Below are 21,798 nucleotides of genomic sequence, written 5' to 3'. Positions count from 1 at the left end.
TGTGAAACCTAAGTGTCTAACTCAACCCATTAAAGAAATAAACATCATGACTACTTCTAACAACACCAAGGAGATAAACTGCCACTGGCGGACTTTTCGAGTCAATTATGGACACATCACTCTTGTGGCTGTGATTTTTGCCTCTCAGATTCATATGAGAACCTAAAAGTCTAGCAACACAAACAGCAGATTTTTGCAGAACTTCTTACACAGCTAAAAATCACACTCATAAGTGAACACCATGGTCAACTATACATTACAAATCAATGACGATTTTTCTTGTGCAAAATAACACATCTTCTTCTCACAATCCATCAATCCACAAACTGAACCAGATAACATGTACAAAAACGGAACAATGAATATATAAACCCCTAACTTACTATAGAAGGTTAAGACTGAAACAAGCAAACCTGTTGTGGTCAGGACCCACTTGGGTGTACTTGTACTCCCCTTGGATCTTCTCCTTTTGAAAGTATTGGTTCAGACGAGCCTTGGCGTTTTCCAAGGTCCAGTTTCCGTGAAGCCCAGCATTTAAGTCCACTTCTTCGGACTCCAGAGTCTGTGGAATCAATGAGACTTAAACTTGGCTGTGCTAAATTTTAGTTTAGCTATGCATATTTAAGGTACAAACATTTATAAAAATACCTTTGTACCACATGCTTCATAATGCAAAAGTTATTATTTTTTTCAATAGTTTCTAATCCTAGTCAAAACTGAGCCAGAATTAGGTTTTACTCCATCTGATGGCCCTAGTGTATAAATGAGCTAGTAGTTAACGTGCTGTATTTAAACTGTTCCTGAGAAACCTTTAACAATTTTTTTATGCTGGCTTTAACATTTTAAACGTATTAAGTGGAAAAGTAAGCTGTCTTATCAAAGCACTTGTACTGTGAGTGCTCATGAAATGAAGCTTACTAAGCCCACTACATTTTCCATAAAGCAGATGAGGAGACCTTCCACCACCAGGATAAACACTGTTTTATTCCACAGGCAATTCTAGTGACCAGATTTAACAGTCTGCTCAGGTTTATGGTGTCCTGTGTCAGCAAAGAGTCTCAAACAACTACTTAAAACAATCACCAAATTATTAAGTTGCAAGTGTCTCAAGCCTTGCCGTGAGCTCAGTCCCAGAGACGCAGCACGGGGGACAGCCTTACCGCTTGTACTTCCTGCTCCTCTTTCCTTGAGTAATAATCCTTCAAATTGGCTCCTCGATCCCAGGTGGGCCCAGGAGCACCATAGCCAGAGGCCCCAACTCCAGAACTGTTTTCTATTAAGGGAAGAAAACGGTTGTTCTCTTGAGCAATCAAACTGTAGGAAGATTCCAGATCTTAAAAAAATATATATTCCTAATTAAGATTTTAGCTCTCCAGTATTAGAAATCCAAGGTTTCAATTATTTGGAAGTGGGCCTGAAATCTCTACGACTTACTTAAAGAGCATTCCATATGCAGGGGATGCCACTGGTAATGATCAGAAGTAGCTGGTAATCCAGCATACATCATCAGTGCAGCTTTGCTTTCCACATGTACTAACTTTGTTACGTATGCAGTAACAACTGATTAAATGATAAAATTGTTTCTTTGCTAAAGACAACCCTGAAAGAAAGCTAACTGCTAGTGCTAGAGATTTAAATGAGGAGAAGCTGAAAAGGTGTTAAAAAGTAGTGAATCTTGATGAGAAAGCAGAGTAACTAAAAACAACAGTTAATACTGACTAAAATTCTATTAAGTTCAGCACATGCTTTTTAAAAACTACTCCTCACAACAACCTTATGAAGTAAATACAAACATTATTCTTGTTTCATAAATACTGGATCTGAGACTTAGGTAATTTGGCCAATATCCTAGTTAATCTAGCCTACATAAAAGTTTTAGTAATATACAGAATTCAGCAGTGACTGGGATTCATAAGGCAAACAAACAAGCCTACAACGTATCTGATAGAATTAAGTTAAAAACAAGAAACGGCAGTAAATAAGACCCTTTAACCAAATGTTCTGTGCAAAATCTATCTAGAGTTCAAAAACTAGTAAAAGCTAATGACAACAAGGAATTAAGCTGTACCTCTTTATTAGAGAGATTAAGTAATCTGGTGGTATTTGCAGATTTACGAAGGCCTTGGGTTCTCTCTCTCAACACTATGTTTAGTACCATTACTTCAATCTATCCAAGTGAGAAAGGGAGACAGTGATCAACCAAGACTGTGTCTATCTTATTCTCAGTCGTGTGCACACATGCAAGTCCCTTACCTGCCTTGAGAGCCAGATGTGGAGGAAGAGGTCCTCCCATGGTTGTCAGTAAACCTCCCCCAGTATCTGCTGTAGTGTCAGGTGTATCAGTAATTGAGGGCGGAGGTGCCACCTGAAATAGGCAAAGTCAAGGCGGTGTCAGTAATTCTGCCTCCAGAGACTGCTAAATCCTTTATGCTTAGAGGAGGCCCATGTGTCAGCCCTTGTCTCTCCATAATATTAACATCTTGTTTCAGTGATTATAAAACAGTTATATTCTCACTTCAGGCAAAAGAGAGGGTAAGGGTAGTAAAAAAAAATTAATTTTCCACCTGGAGATTACATAATTATTTAGATGAATGAATTTTCCCAAAGTGGGATCAGTATGTGCTATAATTTCACCTTTTCCACTTAATATCTTTATAAATATGTTCAACTTTCAAGAAGCATCTGTTAGGAGACTTCCTTCTGACAGACACTGCTATGGGTACTGGGGGTAAAACAAGGAACAAAACAGATACTCTGTACTTACAGAGCTACATTCAAGTATCTACACTCTAATTCTGTATTCTCACAGAGCTAAATAAACAAGTCACGTGGCCCGTTAAGTATGATACAATACCACCAGAAAAGGAAAACGGGGATTGTGGGAGAACACCGTCTGAACACCGAGAACAGGCAGAGCTGCACTCACAAGGCGACATGAGAAGAGACAGGAAGCAAGTGCGGAGCCAACTTCTTAAGAATATCTGGGAGAAGAGGTTTCCAGAGAGAGGGAACACCAAGTTCCAAGACAAATACAAACCATTTTATGTACATCTTCTACTTTAAATACTGATCTACATGTATCTGACTGACTTACAAATCCGTTGTGCGGATGCTACTATACAGAACTCAAGCAATACCATGTTAACGGACATTTCGATTGTAGCCAATCTTTAATCATAGAACAGTATTGCCATAAACTCTTTGCACTTTGGCTTACTTCTTTCAGGAAAAATTCATAGAAGTGAATCCCTGGGTTAAAAGGCATCAACATTTAAAAAAGCATCACAGTGCTCTACAGAAAGCTTGCTGACTTTCACACTTACACTAGCATGACATATGAGAATCTATTTCCCCATATCCTCACCTATTCTGGGAATTACAGCATGTGTCTTACACTTGTACCAACCAGTATTAGTTTTATTTTTTGTTACGGCAACCTATCATTTTCATTTACATTTTTTTTTGCCCATTATTCTATCAGGATATTCATCATTCTCACTGATTTCTAAGAATTTACTATTTCAGTGCTATTCACTCTTATACAAGTTGCAAGTAATTTTTGTTTGTCCTTTTCAACTCTGTTAAATGCTGCTTAATGCTATTTTATCTTTGTTTCTGCAGTCCAATCTGGTTTCTGCTTGTGACATCCTCCACAAATGGCCTTCCCTATCCTGAGACCTGTCCTACATTATGTTCGTGTACACGCACACACACACACACACACACACACATTCCCCTTCCCATTTTGAAGCTAGTGTCATGCAAATTTAGTTACAGTAGATTTAAAATAATTAAAATTCTTTAGTAATATGTGATAGGAGTGACTAGTATTTTTAACTTTCAGTTTTTCTTGGGTATTCTTTAGCAATTATTTTTCCTAATTAGCTTAGTCTAATTTATCAAATAATATGTTAAATTTATGTAACTTACTCAGGGAGAACTGACTGACATCTTAAAATAACACAACCACCCACCCAGAAACAGGGCATGGCTCTACATTTCATCAAGTCTTCTATCTGCTGAGACAATTCTCCAGAGATCGGATATCTTGTTTCTGCAAGTCTTATTTAAACGCTTCTTCAAGCATGTTTGGATAGCAAATAACTATGGAAGATGGAGGTAATATCTTCCTCTAGGGTAGGAGGGGGGCTTGTTTCCTAAAACAATGATAAAGCTAGGTGGTAGGTTTGCCAGTAGCCCCCTTGTAAGACTGGGAATTCCCCAAGCTCAAAGTGCCTCAGCTGTGATACAAACCCACTGTGTCCTCAGTATCCACCTGGACCCACTCCACACTGTCCCCCACGGGATTTAGGGACAATGGGGGTACGCCAATGCAAACACAAAGCTCACGCTGCCTGCTATCCCCCGAGTAATAACATCCTTTGCCTCTGATTCATAAGTCTTGTGTCTTCTGCCGGCATCTATGAACCTGCCAGTCTGAACTGTCAGCTTGCAAGCACGGTAAAATCTCAGACTCTTTTAAGAGTTCTTGATGCCATTCTTCAGTGAAAATCTGCTGTATTGTTCTTACAGGTCCTACAAACTACACATTCTTAATTCTGTTATAATTTTTACTATTATAGTCAAATATTTTTCCAATCAAATTCTTTATAATATTTATACCTCATTTCTTTCTATTATATTGCACGTCCCTTTAATTTCTTCTTATTTACTGCATTATATTAAGTATTGTGGTTGACAGTGGACACCTCGGTCTTGTTAACTTAACAGAAGTTCCCCTAGTGCAGGGTATCTCAAACTGTATGTGATGAAGAACTGGCTTTGAGATCCCCCCTTAATCCACTGGGAACAATATTTTTGTAAAGTATTTAAAAAATGAATTGCTAGAAATATGAAACAGAAAAGCATACAAAATACAAGTGCAAATTTTCTACTTATTAGACTCAACAAATGTACGTTTGCTGTCAAAACTGTTAAGAATTTCCAAATGCTTCACTTCTGTACCTCCCTCCTCACAAACTGTAACAAACACTTTGGGCGGCACCGCCCTAGGGCTTGTTTTTAGAACAGCGCTTACTGTTATTTTTAGAAGATGCCTTTTAGCACGTCAGGAAGTATTTTTCTACTCCATTTCCAAAGTACTTTATTGGTAATAATCATTTAATTTAGTCAAAATTTTTTTAAAGCCTCTATTAAGTTGACCACCGAGTAGATATTTCTCTTCTAAACTCATCATGATGTAGTTAAGAAAGTCTGATTACAAGGTTCTAATTCAAATGTGCTGAATGTCATATAAGATATGGTATGTGCACCACATTACTTTTCTAAAATACAAAACATTCTCAATTTCCAGACCAATCTAACCACGTGGCTTTTTGATTCTTTGATTTTATCTAGGAATCTATAGTATTTACTTTTTTCTTTATTAGACTTGGGATGGACTATTTTATTTCTTTTACAAAGAGAATTCACAATTTTTACTTATCACTTTTACTTTTTTTTTTCTAACTCAGCAAGATGATTTTGTCATTATTAATTTCTTCCTGTTTTATCTGGTGTATCTTTCTGAGTCGAAACTTATTTTTTCATTCATTTAAAAAACTATTCCTTACATAATAATAAAAGCATTGGATGCTGTTCCTTTGAATAAATGACTATTCCTCTAGCTCTCCAGGGTTTTGATAGACAATGTTATCTAAATAGTCTGTAATTGTAATTCAAAACTTTCATTTAGAACTTAGTGTTCAAATTTCCAAGTGTCTGGAACTTTTTGGTCCCTTTGCTACCTGTTCACATTACCACTTAGTTTACCAATATATACACCAGCATTTCTAATGCTAGACACATTGGGACACTGTGAGATGATGTCTGTCTTGTCTGCTTCCTTCCTTAAAGGTTCCTGTGATATTAATATTGGTACTCCTACTTTATTTTGTATCTCATTTGCCTGTACACTTTGTCTTTACTTTCAATCTTTCTGACTAAAAGATTATTTTATACACATAGCACAGGGCTTGAGGCATGATACCCCCTCCAAGGTTAGGCTGTGGAGACAAAGTATAGCCTAGTCTTGGGACAGCCTTAACAAGCAGGTCCCCGGAAATATGCAGTGGTCAGCCCTGGTGTCACAACGCTGACCTGTGTTTCCTCTTTCCACCACCTTGCCCACTCCAGGGCCACAATTCCACTCCACCTATCTACATCAACTTAAAAAATTTCTTCCTCGAGGTTTTTTACTGGGACAACCAACCTCCTATTTTCCAGTGATAGGGAGTATTATGGATTGAATGCCTGTGTCTCCTCAAATTCATATATTGAAACCCTAACATCCAATGTGACAGTACTAGGAGCTGGGGCCTATGGGAGGTAATTAGGCCATGAGGTGGAGCCCCCCTAATTGGGTATAGTGCCCCTATTAAAAATAAAGCAGAGAGCTCTCTCACCAGATACTGAATCAGACAGAACTTTGAGCTTACACCTCCCAGCCTACAGATTGTGTGAGAAATAAGTTTCTCTTGTTTATAAGCCACCAATCTACTATACTTTGTTACAGCAGCCCTAACTAACACAGGGAAGATTTCCTTTTTTTTTTTTACATTTATTCATCAATTAAGATTTAAGGTGCAGGAAAGGGTATTAAAAGTGTGTCACTGTGTATAACCTTGGCTCTGCCTAAGGAACACTTAATAAAACAAGAAAATGTTTACGATGTTAAACGAAAAAAGGAGGTTATAAAATAGTAAATGCAATAATGTGTACCATCATGTTAAAATACACTTTTAAATATCTAAATAAAAATACAAAGACTTTAGCAACACTGGCAATACAATAGTTCATTTATGTCATCTTTTTGTAATCTTTGTTTCCAAAATTTCTGCAATCAACATATACTAATTACTGTAAAAAACACTTTTTTTTAATTCTAGAACTTACAGTTAGTAAAACACAAACTACTGATAGATAAGCGAGGAGATAATCCAAACAAGGAAGTTAAAAATAACACTTAGAAGAAAGAAACTTATTAATAACTAAAGAAATACAAATGAAAAGATAAAACATTTAGAAGAGACCTATTAATACTAAATACAAATTAAAACATACTATCTTTATCTCTCAAATTAACAAATAATTTTTTAAAAACAGCACCAAAAATACTAACTCTGTTGATATAAGTGATACACTGAAATGTAAAATGGTTCAAGAATTCTGATAATCTTGCAATATCACATTAAGAATTTATAATATTCAACATATACTCACCTACTGATTGGTGTGACCAACCCCCCGCCCAAAACAGGTGGCAATATAGGTTCACTATTTCAGAGAGCATATTGTTCCTATGAATAAATCAAACAAAATCCCCATCAAAACCCAAAAAGATTTTCATCTAATAGAAGGAAGCAACGCCAGAAAGACTGCTCACTATACATAATTCAAAAATTCAAGGTTAAGGAAAGAATTGCACAGGGAACTTTCATGAATTCTCACGGTAGTCACTCTGTCTTTCGGAATGCCTGTTTAAAGTTGATCTATTGAGATTAAAGGTCTTATTCAAGATGAAGGAATATATGGCTCCCTGTCAAGTAATAACAGAAGATTAATTATGATTTAGCCTAAGGAAATGTTGAGAATTGATACATTCATTACAAAAAGATACAAGTACCAATACCTGACAGAATGCAAAGCTCACAGAGCAGGATGGACAAAGGATGGGATAACGACAGGATGGAATACTTAGACTTAAGGGTATGGGACCACACCCTACTAAGTGAAGGGATGATGAAAAAGTTAAGCAGCAGTGGGAAAGACAGGAAGAACATCAAGAAAAATGGGTGCTCGAGAAGACAAAGGAAGAGTGTGTAGAGACGGCACAATAAAGCTGAATGCTGATTAGGCAAGGGGAGTAAAGGAGTATTCAGTTTACACTAAGAACATTTTTCTTGGTACGGCAAAAAATACCACGAGCAAAAATTAAGATATAAAGGACAAACTGGGGGAAAATACTTGTGACATATCACAGATGAAGGGTTAATACAGCTAACTGCAAATAACTTAAAAACAAAGATCAAGAATTCAACAGAAAAAGGGGTTAGCTGTAAGAACAAGTTCATTGAAAATACATGGGACTTAAATGCCAAAAGATCTTCAACTTTATTCAGAATAAAAGAAAGGCAAATTAAAGGTACACTGACATTTCTACAACAGATGGACAAAAATCCAGCGGTGGTGATGTTGCAGACCCAGGTTTCTCTACCCTGACACCACCACTTTGGCCACTTAATTTCTTGTGGGGGACTGTCCTGAACAGGATATTGTTTAGCAATATCCTTAGCCTCTACCCACTAGATGCCAGTAGCAACCCTCCTCCCCCTTGGTCAAAGATGCATCTAGATATTGCCAATTGTCCCCTGTGGTGGGGGGCAAAATTGCCCCCTGTGGTGGGGGGCAAAATTGCCCCTTGTTGAGAACCACTGCTGGTAGAAATGCAAAATAATACAACCTTATCCTATGGAGAGAGAAAATGGTAACTGCTTGCAAGCTCACATATGCAGAAAACAAGGTCCTACTGTACAGCACAGGGAACTATATTCAGTATCTGGTAATAACCTATAATGAAAAAGAATGTGGAAAAGAACATATACACATACATGTATAACTGAATCACTACACTGTACACCAGAAACTAACACAGCATTGTAAATTAACAACTATACTTCAACTAAGAAAAAAAAATCACATATGCATATATCCTTTGATCCAGCAGTCTCATTTCAAGGAATCTCTCCCATAGGGAGACTAGCAAAAATACAATACATATGCATAATATATAGGCTATTCATTTCAGCATTATAGGTAACAGTAAAAAGAAACAGGAATCCACCTATAAAGGCTAGTTGAATAAACTATGGTACCATGAAAGTAAAAAACAGGTAGGTAAAGAAAAAAGTGTACACAATAAAATAGTGTTAAGAAAGAGTTGAGATAAGGGATATTAATATACACATTATTTGCTTATAATGAGAAAAAGGAAGGTTGACCAAAGACTAAAAAAACAAAAACAGAAAACTAGAAGACTGGAAAAAGGATGGAGAAGGCAGAGACAGAAGCCAGACTTTTCTAAGTTTTGTTAACATCAAAACTATGTAAATATTTCATATAATTATTTAATTTTAAAAAGCCAATCCCTAAAAATCAAAAGCAAAATGAAACAAATGAACTCAAGTACAGAGATGATAGTATAATAACCAAGATAAATTATTTCAAACTTTAAAGGGCAGTAATTTGTATGTCTGTAAGTGAGACATACCCTAAATATGATAAGAACTACAAAAAAATTTAAATTTTTCAGTAATCGTATTATTGGTGGTAGCACTGGAATTTATAGTGTGGGTCTGTTGTATGTATATTTGGGGACATTTAGGAAACCATACTTAACTTTTTTTTTTTAGGTTTGATAATAGAATTGCTGTTTTTTTTTTAAAAGAATCATCTTTTAGAGATACAAACTGCAATAGTAACAGGTGAATGACAGATGTCTGGGATTTGCTGCAAAATAATCTAGAAGAAGGTAGACAGAAACTAGAGATGAATCATGATTGGCCATGTTGAAAAGTACTGCAACTGGATTATGGGAACACAGGGATTCACAATATTATTCGTATTCTTACTTTGATACATGTTTGACATTTTGCACAATAAAAAACTTAAGTATCCTCTGCACTTAGAAACAGGTAATCTTGGGCAAGTGCCATCTGCAGAGTGAAAGAGCAAGTGAAGTGGACACAAACAGGGCCTGGCAGGGATGGGGAGGTGAGATAAAGATGGCAGCTCAAAGTAGAGATTGGCTTGTGCTGTAATTAGTATTTCTCCAAATTCATCCATTCCTCCTTCATTCATTTAACCAAAAAAACTTTTAAGTGCCTGCTATATGGGCCAGGAACTATTCTAGATGCTAAGGACACAGCAATGAACTAAAATCAGACAAAAAAATCCCCTGCACTCATGAATTTACATTCTAATATGAGGATCAAGGGGGAAAACAGTAGAAGAGGGTTTTTCGATCTTAGTACGACTGACATTTTGGGCTGGATAACTGCTGTAGGAGGCAATCCTGTGCTTGCAGGATGTTGAGCAGTATGGCTGGCCTCTACCTACTAGATGTCAATGTAGCCGCCACCCACTTCCAGTTCTAACAACAAAATACAAAAATATTTTCACATGTTGCCAAATGTCCCTGGGGGACAAGATCACCTCCAGCTGATTTTTGTCAACTGGGCTTTAAGCTAATTTAACTAAGTGCCATGGAGAAAAATGAAACAGCGAAAGGAGGTAAGAAGTACCAGGGTAGCAGATTTGCAATTTCAAACAGGATGGCTGGGGAAGAGCAATCTAGGCAGAAAGAATAGTTAAGCACAAAAGTCTTGAGGTGGAAAAGGTGCTGGCCTATTTGAGGAACTGCAAGAAGGCCAGTGTCGCTGGAAGAAGTGAGGGAGAAAATAGGAAATGCATAGTCAAAGCATTCAATGGGAAAGATCTGAATGTGCTAAAATGCTGTTATGAAAAAACTGAGAATAGGGTATCGTTTCTGGTAGGGCCAAGTAAGCTTCTACTAGACTGATCCTCCTACAGGTAACAAACTCTAGGAAAACAAATACAAAAACAAAAATACACATGAAGTCACTACGACTACATGCAGGCACTAAAAAGTGAACAAAAGCTGGCAGATTCTAGAAGGAACTTGAAATGAGAAAGCAAGAAATAGCAAGGATGTAATTTTTGCTTATTATGCCTTGTAGCCTGAAGGAAGATCAGGTGAGGCAGCTAAAACGCAACAGAATACCTAGTCTTCCTGGCCTGAAGAATCAGAAGATAAAAATTTGGGGAAACCAAAGCTGCTACAAAGTGAGAAGGGAATCCTGGAAAGGAAAGGAGGAAGCTCAAATTCTGTGTATAAACTCCCCAAATCTCTGGTTAACCCTTGAACTACATATATACAGGAAAAATTCGAAGACTCCTTAACATAGGATCAGAAAACGGAAGTGTGATCTAAGCTGTTACTCAAAAAATGGTGTTTGCAGTTTGAGTCCAAATTAACTACTCGACAATACAACAACAAAAGAAATACTCTTTGGAGGAATAATATTGTTTAATCTCTACAAGGTAATATTCACAATGCCCAGCATATAATCCAAAATTACTTGACATACAAAGAGGAAAAACCTCAAGAGAAAGCACAATCAACAGAGCCCAATCCTGAAATGGCCCAGGTGTTAGAATTAGCAGTCAAGGATTTTAAAGCAGCTATTATAACTATGCTCAATGACATAAAACAAACTCACATTCATATTATAAACATATTCTTACAATAAATGAAAAAGAAATGCCACCAGAAATATAGAAGAAATTGATTCTCTTCAATATATGGTGAATATATATATGCACACACACATATAATCATCCAGTCTGAAGAGCAGAGAGAAAGGAAAAAAATGAGACAGCCTCAAGGACCTTTGGGATAATATAAAAGGTTTAACATACATAACATGAAAGTCCCAGAAAAGAAGAGAAAAACTGAAGAAACATTTAAAAAAAAAAATAGCCAAAAGTTTCCCAAATTTGGTGAAGGACTTAAAAATACACAGTCAAAAATCTCAGCAAACCCCAAGCATTATTAGTACAAAGAAAACCACACCTAGTTACATCACAATCAAACTTCTGGAAACCAAAGATAAAGAAAAAAATGGAAGCAACCAAATAAAACACATTTCGTACAGGAAGAACTGATATGATTATTGCTGACTTCTCATCAGACAACAATGCAAGTAAGATAACAATGGAAAATTAAACTGCTGAAAGAAACTGGCACCTCAGAATTCTACATCCAGTGCAAAATAATATTCAAGACAGAAGATAAAGTAAAAATACTTTAACATAAAAGAAATTTAAGAGAATTTGTCACTGGCAAACCTATACTACAAGAGAGGGGAAAAGGCTAAAACAGATAGAGCAAATACCAAATGTTTTCAAATATTTGGAAGATATTTGCAACATTCCTTTCACAGCAGAAGGAATCTTCAAGGTCATCTTGTCCAATCCCTCCATTTCAACCAATGTAACTGAAAATTCTAAAGTTATCTTGTGGTACAATATACTAGGAAAGTAAATCTCTTAATTTCTGGATAAAAGCAATGGAAGAAAATAAAACATTTTTACCTTTATAAGCAAGTCAGAATACAAAAACTCAGTAAAAAATGTTAAAATTAATATATTATTCCCAAGGTTTTACTGGATCTTTAATGTAATACATAAAAGGATCTACTTAAATCATAATGTGAATCCTTCTATAATGTCAAATACCTCTTATTTTTATGAAACTTAGTATTTTCATTTTTTTAATGATAAAGCTTATTTCTTAAAAACAGTACCAAAAAGGGGTCTTTGTTGCATATTCACAATTAAAATAATCATGATCTCAAAAACACAAGGATGACATTCCAATGCACTAAATATTACCTTTTCAAAGCTAAGCGTCAACGGGAGAAAACATTGTATTCTACTAATTTTACTAAAGTCACTAATTTTTTACTAATGTTAAATTGTTACTAATTTTTATATTCTGTTTAAAATGTTATCTTTGGAAGTACACAAAACAATAGGAAAAATGTGAAAAATCAGCTTATGAACGAATGAAATATATAAAACCGTAAGACACACAGACTAAAGGACTCTCCCAAGCCCACAAGTCAGGTACATAATGAGAATGAAATCCAAACCTTCAGGAACTCTTCCTAGTTCTCTGTGAAAACAAGATGCCAAGGTTCACTAAGGAACACATTAATACGTTATCTGAAAGCAACAGTGAAGAATGATCACCCTGGATGAGCATAATTGCACAATGCATGTCTCAAGCGCTCGGCCATACTTACCCCAACCGCTGGGACTTCTTCACTCTTTACTTCATTAATTCGAACCAAATAGTTAACGAAGTCTCTGGCCGCATTGCTCTGGGCATCTTTTTTATTGGTGGAATTGCCCATGCCAGTGTAATTGTATCCCTCCACTCGGACCTTTGACAGTCAAGAGAAAAATACATTAAGAAATTGACCTGGGTAATTCAAAGATTTAAAAATTCATAATTCACTAGTCCCTTAAGGGATAATAGTTAACTGTTAGAGATATACCCTGTAAACACACTGAAAATAACAGCTAAAAGAATTCATGGATTGTCTTATAAAGAAGCTTGAATCATGTTGGCCAATGATAAGCTAATCCAAGAAAAAGAATGCTAATTTACACGGCTCAGATACTTTCTTCTCATGTAACAGAATGTTCCACATTAAAATTTTATGAGACCCAAGAACAAGCTCTATATTTGTATTTATCCTAAAGCACTTTGACTTGAAGCAAACAAGAGCTGATCTACTTTCTACCAGAGTTATGAACAGCTGACCCAGCTTTTCTAATCTGCACTACTGGTACGGTGGGAGCTGTGGGAGATTCATGTTCTAATGAGAATAATTTACCTATCAGATTGTTTCAAGTTAATGCTCACTTGAAAATGATTTACACACTCAGGGCTGACAGCCAAGAAGGCAGAGTAGAGGGAACCGGACCTCAACTGCTCCCAGGAACACCAAAATCACAACTAACCGCAGAACACCCATCAATAAAAAAGACGGGAACCTACCAGAAAAGATCTTCCATAACTAAAGACATAAAGAAGGCACCTCAACGAGATGGGTAGAAGGGGCAGACTCAGGACATAATCAAATCCCACACCCACCGCCTGCCAAGCAGCAACCCACAAACGAGAATGATTATATCACTGAGGTTCCCCAACAGGAGTGAGAGCTCCGAGTCCCACAGCAGACTCCCCAGCTCGGGGGTCCGGCATCGGGAAGAGGAGCCCCCAGAGCATTTGGCTTCGTAGGCCAGCAGAGTTTAATTGCAGGAGCTCCACAGTACTGGGGGAAAGAGAGACTTCACTGTAAAAGGACGCCCACAAAATCTCACACTCGGCAGGCCAGGGGCAAAAGCAGTAACTTCGTAGGAGGCTTGGCCAAACCTACCTGTTCGTCTTGGAGGGTCTCCTGGGGAGGCAGCTGTGGCTCACTCTGGGGACACAGACACAGTGGCAGACATACTGGAGAGTGTTTACGTGCATGAACTCTCCTGGAGGCTGACACCTTGCTTGGGTCATTAGCACCGAGACCTGGCCCCATTCAACAGCCTGTGGGATCCAGTGCTGGAACGCCTCAGGCTGAACAACTAACTAGGTGGGGGCACATTCCCCTCCAACAGCACACAAGCTGCCCAAAGACTTCCTGAGCCCTTAAATAGATAGATCACTATTCCAAAACCTCATGGTAACCACAAACCAAAAACCTCTAATGGACATACACACCAAAAAGAAAAAGGAATCCATACGTAACACTATATAGATAGGCACCAAATCACAAGAGAACAAAAGGGACATTTTCAAACTCATTCTATGAGGCCACCATCACCCTGATACCAAAACCAAAGATATCACAAAAAAAGAAAGTTACAGGCCAATCTCACTTACGAACACAGATGCAACATTTCTCAACAAAATGCCAGGAAACCAACTCCAAATGCATTAAAAGGATGGTACACCATGATCAAGTGGGATTTATCCCAGGGATGCAAGGATTTTTCAATAACCACAAATCAATCAGTGTGACATACCACAATAACAAACTGAAGAATAAGAACCATATGATCATCTCAACAGATGCAGAAAAACCTTCTGATAAAATTCAATATTCATTTATGATAAAAACTCTCCGGAAAGTGGGCACAGATGGAACATACCTCAACATAATAAAGGCCATATATGACAAACCCACAACTAACATACTCAACAGTGAAAAGCTGAAAGCATTTCCTCTAAGATCAGGAATAAGACAAGGATGCTCACTCTTGCCACTTTCATTCAACATAGATCTGGAAGTCCTAGCCACAGCAATTAGAAAAGAAAAATAAATAAAAGGAATCTAAATTGGAAAAGACGTAAAACTGCCACTGTCTGCAGATGACATGATACTATACATAGAAAATCCTAAAGATGCTATCAGAAAACTACTAGGGCTCATTAGTGAATTCAGTAAAGTTGCAGGATACAATAGTAATATACAGAAATCTGTTGCATTTCTACACACTAACAATGAAATAGCAGAAAAAGAAATTAAGGAAAATTTTATTTACCATTTCATCAAAAATAAAATACCTAGGAATAAACCTATCTAAGGAGGCAAAAGACTTGTACTCTGAAAACTGTAAGATGCTGATGGAAGAAACTGAAGATGACACAAACAGATGGAAAGATACCGTGTTCTTGGATTGGAAGAATCAATGTTAAAATGGCCATATCACCCAGGCAATATACAAATTCAATGCAAACCCTATCCAATTATCAATGACATTTTTCACAGAACTGGAACAAAAAAAGTTATAATTTGAATGGAAACACAAAAGATCCTGAATAGTCAAAATAATCTTGAGAAAGAATTATGCTCCCTGACTTCATACTACAAAGTTACCATAATCAAAACAGTATGGTTCTGGCACAAAAACAGACACAAAGATCAGTGAAACAGGATGGAAAGCCCAGAAATAAACCCATGCATTTAAGACAAGGAGAAAAGAACAGTGTCTTCAATAAGTGGTGCTGGGAAAACTGGACAGCTACATGTAAAAGAATGAGGTTAGAACATTCTCCAACACTATAGAAAATAAATTCAAAATGGATTAAAGACTTAAATGTAACACTCTAAAACTCCTAAAAGGAAAAACACAGGCAGAACACTCTTTAACATAAATCGCAGCTATATTTTTTTGGATCTATTTCCTAGAGTATTAGAAATGAAAGAAAAATAAATAAATGGGACCTCATGAAAGCTTTTGCATAGCAAAGAAAACCATAAACAAAATGAAGAGACAGTCTACAGAATAGGAGAAAGTATTTGCAAACGATGCCACCGACAAGGATTAATTTCCAAAATATATGAACAGCTCACACAGCTCAGTATCAAGAAGACAAACAAGCCCATCAAAAAAATGGGCAGAAGACCTAAATGAACATTTCTCCAAAGAAGACACAGATAGCTAACAGGCACATGAGAAGATGCTCAACACTGCTAATTATTAGACAAATGCAAATAAAACCTACAAAGAGGTATCACCTCACACCAGTCAGAATGTCCATCATTAAATGTCTACAAATAATAAATGATGGAGAAGGTGTGGAGAAAAAACCCTCCTACACTGTTGGTGGGAATGTAAACTTGTGCAGCCACTATAGAGAACAGTATGGAGATTCCTTTGAGAACTGACAGTAGAGTTACCATATGATCTAGCAATCCCACTGCTGGGCATATATCTGGAGAAAACTCTAATTCAAAATGATACATGCACCCCAATGTTTGCTTATGGCAGCACAGCACTATTAACAATGCCAAGACATGGAAACAACCCAAGTGTCCATCAACATATGAATGGATAAGGAAGGTATAGTGTATATACACAACGGAATATTAGTCATAAAAAAAGAATGAAATAATGCCATTTGCAGCAACATGGATAGACCTAGAGATTATCATACTAAAGTGAAGTCAGAGAAAGACAAATATATCACTTACATGCTGAATTTACAAAAAAAACCCAAAAAACAAAATACAAAAAAAACCAAATGAACTTATTTACAAGTAAGTTGTAAGAAATGGACTCACATAGAAAACTATGGTTATCAAAGGGGAAGAGGTGGGAGAGATAAATTTAGGAGTTTATATAAAATAGATAAATAAGACAAGGTCCTACTGTGTAGCACAGGAAACTACATTCAGTGTCTTGTAATAACCTATAATGGAAAAGAATCAAAAAAAGAATGTATGTATATATAACTGACTCACTTTCCTGGACATGGGAAACTAACACAACATTGTAAGTCAACTATGCTTCTATACGTATGTATTATATATATGTATATACACAGATATATATAAAATCCATACTCAGTTGACTCTAAGGGAGATAATCCTAGATAACCTGGATGGGCCTGATTCAATCAGTTGAAAGACCTTAAGAGGAGAGCTGTGGTTCCCCAAAAGCAGAAATTTTACCTATAGAAAGTAGGTTCAGCCCAGCCTGCCCTCCCTGACCACCCAGCCAAACATACCCAGCCAAACCCCACAATCATGTGAGACCCTTGCAATAAATCTATTAAAAAAAAAAAAAAAAGATTTACAATGAAATAGAATAGCAGGCAAGTCACAATAAACAAAATTCTCCATCATACAACACATTAACATTTTCAAACAGAAAACACTCTTCTAATAAGCCTCAAAAGTCACATAAATGTAAATGGTATTTTTTTAGTACCTCGCACATGAACTTCTGCCTGTTTTTGTTCCCCACTGCTCTAATTTCATAGGTTGGGGTCATCTTCCTTTTGCCACACCAGGCATACAGGAAATTTTTAACATCACCCATGATTCAAATCTTCTTCAGACCTAAGAAAGAAAACAAGTTAGTTAAAAACAGCATTATTTACAAGAACAAACATTGTTAATTACCAATCTGGAAATAACCAATAACTGGAATTCACCGGAAATCTAGGTTAAGTACAGATAGTACAGATACTAGGTTAAGTATCCTGCTGCTATCAACACTGCCTATGAAGAAATTTTAATGGCATAATTGGAAGGTCTATGATGTAAGAAAAAGCAGGACACAAAACTGTATGATTTGAACTACACAGTAAGTACACATACACAAATCAAGACTGGAGAAGAAACATTCCCTCCCATCCAAATGGTTATCCTTGAGTAACTACACGTGATTTTTATATTTTTTTTAAAAAACATTTTACTTAATGTTCTACTTTTTACAAGACACACTTTATGTATTTTAACTAATTTAATCCTCATAACGATAGATAACATTATATATGGTAGATTCTACTATATCATCTTTTTTACGGGGGAAGAAACTAGAGCACAGAAAGTTTAAGTAACTTTTCCAAGTCACCCACTGTGAAGGCCTCAATTCAAACACAAACTAGTATATTAAAAAATGGTCACGAATCATTTTGTATATAAATCCAATAGTTTATCCTCACTTGGATTATGTCTCTTAGTAGACTGTCCTCAAAGTTGTAGGCAATATTATATTAGTAAGTCCAAATAAATATTAAGTATTCAGTACTTAAACTGAAAATAGTAATCAGTTAACTTAAATATTTTGTACCAAGTCTCTCCTTTGGATCTCGTTATTTATTAAAATTTGAGGATATTACGTTTTCTTGAAATGCAACATGCCACACTTGTTGGCACTCTCCCTCTAATCCAGTTCATACGACAGCAAAAGATGGCACTTAAGTTTAAATTACAAACAAGGTATTTGAGACCAAATTTAGAACCAGAGAAAATATGCTATAAATTTAGTTTGCTGTGATGTCAGAAGAAACCCCACTGCTAGCACTGTCTGTGTCTCTTGTTAATGTCTAGAGCATTTTGTTAGCACCTAAGTTGTGTCATCGAACTGGACCCTAGTATAAAGTTTATTCTTCAGTCATAGGTTAACCCTGGGGACCATTCTATTAAGAATCTATGGAAAGCTGAATATCTATTTACAAATTCCAACCCTAAATAATTGATTTAAAAAACAAGCCCTCAGAGTGAATGACTAACATGAAACATGAAGAACTACACTATCAAATTCCTTCCTCCCGGGGTAGTCTCAGCTAACTCCATAATATTAAATATCAACAATATGCGAATGATGTTCAAATATGTACCGAAGGTTTAGTCTTTTTTCTTTATGCTCCAAAATCAAGTTCATCCAACTGCAGCACAAAAGTACCCATTTGAATACCTAACTTGGAATCTCAGTTAAATTAGAATTTTAAATTTCCTCCCCAAACCTGTACCTCTTCCCGACAATCCCAGTAATTCCCATCTCCTAAATGGCACCACCACCCACCAAGTTATGCAAGTCACAGCTTGGGATTTATCCAGTCCCTTGTCGACTGAAACAAATACGCAGCCTGAAAATTGAGAGTTGTTTTATTTGGCGGGGGGACTCGAGCCCGGGATGACAGCCTCTCAGAGCGCTCTGAGGGACTGCTCCAAAGAGATAGGGGAGGAGCTAGGATATATAGGAGTTTTACAACAAAGACCAGGTAGTCTGAACATTAAAAGATTAGTTTTTAACTGAAGAAAACCAGACATTTCAAGTTAAAAATTTAGCGCTTCTCTATGTATGGGAGGGAGCAAACTTTTGGGCTCACTGAATTCATTCCTTTGACAAGCATCTAGCTATCTAGGGCCAGTATCCTGTCCTTTCTTACTGTGAGTCCCCTCAGAGTGCACCACTGTGAGTGGCTGCAAAGGCTGGGCTGCAGGCTTGTCCTCACTGGGGGTTGGCGGCAGTGGCTGCTGACTTGATGGCTTCAGCATTCTTTGTTAACCGATATGGCTTGCAGGATTTTTCATTCACACCCTAAAGATCTTTCTCCATAGCCATCTGCTGTAGAGCCCTTATTAAGTGCATTATTATTATCATTCCCTTTTTACAGAAGAGTAATCTGAGACAAAGAATAACTTGCCCCAGGAGACAGAGCTCCTTATTGGGAGACCCAGAATTTCAAGCCAGGTAGTCCTGATCTACCGTGCACTTCTGCCTCCAAAACATCATCCAATCCATTCGCTTCTCTCCATTTCCCCTGCCACCACCACCGCACACCTGCAGAAAAACAATAACGCCCTAAGCAATTCCCACACTCTGGCTACACTACCTCCATTCTTCTCGCCACATTCCAGTCACATGGCCTTTTTTCGGTTTCCTTCCGATCTCGGCCAGTAAGCACTAACTAATCCCTTCTTTCTCTGTTCTGTGTGAACCAAAAATATTGCAAGCCCTATCAGTAAAAGCCATCAAATCATCAGTCACTGCCACCACCCCTCACAGTGAAGATAAGCTTGCAGCTCAGCTTCTGCAGCCTGAGAGGACTTAAAATATGAAGGACAGGATACTGGCCCTAAATAGCTAAATGCTTGTCAAAGGAATGACTTCAATAAGCCCAAATGTTTGCTCCCTCCCATACATAGAGCAGCGCTAAATTCTTTAACTTGAGATGTCTGGCTTTCTTCAGTTAACAAGTAATTTTTAATGTTCGGACTGCCTGGTCTTTGTTGTAGAACTCCTATATATCCTAGCTCCTCCCCTATCTCTTTGGAGCAGTCCCTCAGAGCGACCTGGGAGGCTGTCAACCCGGTCGAAGGGGTGTGAGTCCTCAGAAATGTCCGCCAAATAAAACATAACTTTCAACTTTCAGGCGGTGCATTTATTTCAGTGGACATCTGCTTTTCTCCGCATCTTCATAGCTGACGCATTCCGGAGACATCAGCTCAAAGATCTCTACCTCCTCAAAAAAGCCTTTCCCTCCACTCTGTGTAAAGTAGCTCTCTCTCTTTACGCTCATTCTCACGATTTTTTTACCTAAACCTGCAGGCATGTTTGCCTATTGCCCCCCCACCCCCACCCCCGGGAAGGAAGGGCAGGACCATGCCTAACCTGCTTACTGCTCTATCCACGCCTGCAGGACAGCACCCACTGCTTGTGGCACAAATGAATGAAGGAAGAGATCCTGGCATGGGTGGCGCCTCGGCGGGCCCACCCCCAGGGGATTCACCCCCGCTTCCGCGCCGCGGCAACAGAGCCACCCCCGCGTGCAGGCCGGGGGAGGAAGTGGGACCCCGAACGGCTGGCGAACAACTGGGGGCCCCATGGCGGCCCCGAGCAGCGCGGCGCGGGGAGCAGCCCGCAGCCCACAATCCGGGAACCCAGCGGGGCGGCTCCCCTCCCCCTCCCCCCACCCGCCACCCGGCCCGCGCTTCGCAACAAAGCCCGGCTGCAGAGTCGCGGGCACCCCTGCCGCCCCAACGGGTGACAAGGACGGCTTTCCTTACCGGCGTCCGCCTCCTAGTGCCCGAGAGCACAGCCCTCTCAGGATAGTCCGCGACGCCTGTCTTCCCCACAGACAACCGGCGAGCGCACCTCAACTTGCATGGAGGCGGCGGCGAAATGGCTCCGGCCGCGGCGCCAAGGGGGCGGGGTCAGCGCGCTACGCATGCGCAGAAAGCGGGCTTGGGCCCGAGGGCGCCCCGGGGGCGGGGAGGGGCTACGGCAACCTAGCGGCTGGAAGCGTCCCGTCGCCTGGGAGACTCTCTGTGCCTGCTGGCTGCACCCCCACCCGGCTTCTTCCTGCCGTGAGCTACCTACTTTTGAACGTTTTGGGGGCGTTAGGGATTTATAGCATTTTGATGCAGCAAAATGTTTTGCAGCTTCTATCATAGGGACCCCTGGTAGATGAGGTGCCCTTCGAAGACAGAACCGGAAACCTCAGGTGCAAACTTTCTAGGGTTGTTGGGATGATTAAATGAGATGGCATGTGAAGGGACCTTAGCGCAGTACCTGGCACATAATAGGCATTGTTACTGTAGTGGTTCAGATACTCTAACGCGAATGTCTCCTGAAAGAGAAGTAAGCTCAGGAAGGAAGGAACCCTGCATGGCTAGGGCTGAGCACATCAAGTGCTCAGTAAAAACTAGTTTAACGAATAGATAAAACCTGCAAGGTTGTTTTTGCCCAAATTGGATATCCTTTTGTCCTCAGTCTTTGGAACAATTTGTATCCTTAACTATTGTAGTAGTCACTATTAAAGTTTTGAACGTTAGTTTGTCATACGAAGGAAACAACACACAAAATTTCAAGTTGGAGTTGTTCCAGAGAATCCAGACTAATCAATTATTTGGC

General features: G+C 38.4%; 1 protein-coding gene across 2 annotated transcripts in view; it reads right to left on the bottom strand.

Annotated features, from left to right (window-relative positions):
* The window catches only part of DHX9 (DExH-box helicase 9), a 52,564-nt gene extending 31,472 nt beyond the window's left edge, over positions 1 to 21,092 (bottom strand). For both annotated transcript variants that reach the window (XM_031435617.2, XM_031435618.2), the window contains exons 1-6: positions 20,952 to 21,092; positions 17,362 to 17,492; positions 12,888 to 13,028; positions 2,254 to 2,365; positions 1,161 to 1,273; positions 414 to 562 (exon numbers count right to left, since the gene is read on the bottom strand). In XM_031435617.2, the coding sequence (XP_031291477.2) occupies positions 414 to 562; positions 1,161 to 1,273; positions 2,254 to 2,365; positions 12,888 to 13,028; positions 17,362 to 17,472 (626 nt within the window). In that variant the 5' untranslated portion in view covers positions 17,473 to 17,492; positions 20,952 to 21,092. The remainder of the gene's footprint in view (positions 1 to 413; positions 563 to 1,160; positions 1,274 to 2,253; positions 2,366 to 12,887; positions 13,029 to 17,361; positions 17,493 to 20,951) is intronic.
* Positions 21,093 to 21,798: the final 706 nt, after the last annotated feature.

The sequence above is a fragment of the Camelus dromedarius genome, chromosome 23 (genome assembly GCF_036321535.1).
Source record: "Camelus dromedarius isolate mCamDro1 chromosome 23, mCamDro1.pat, whole genome shotgun sequence".
Classification (NCBI taxonomy): domain Eukaryota; kingdom Metazoa; phylum Chordata; class Mammalia; order Artiodactyla; family Camelidae; genus Camelus; species Camelus dromedarius.
The sequence above is the reverse complement of the archived record's forward strand: the minus strand, read 5'-3'. Positions and strand labels throughout refer to the sequence as shown.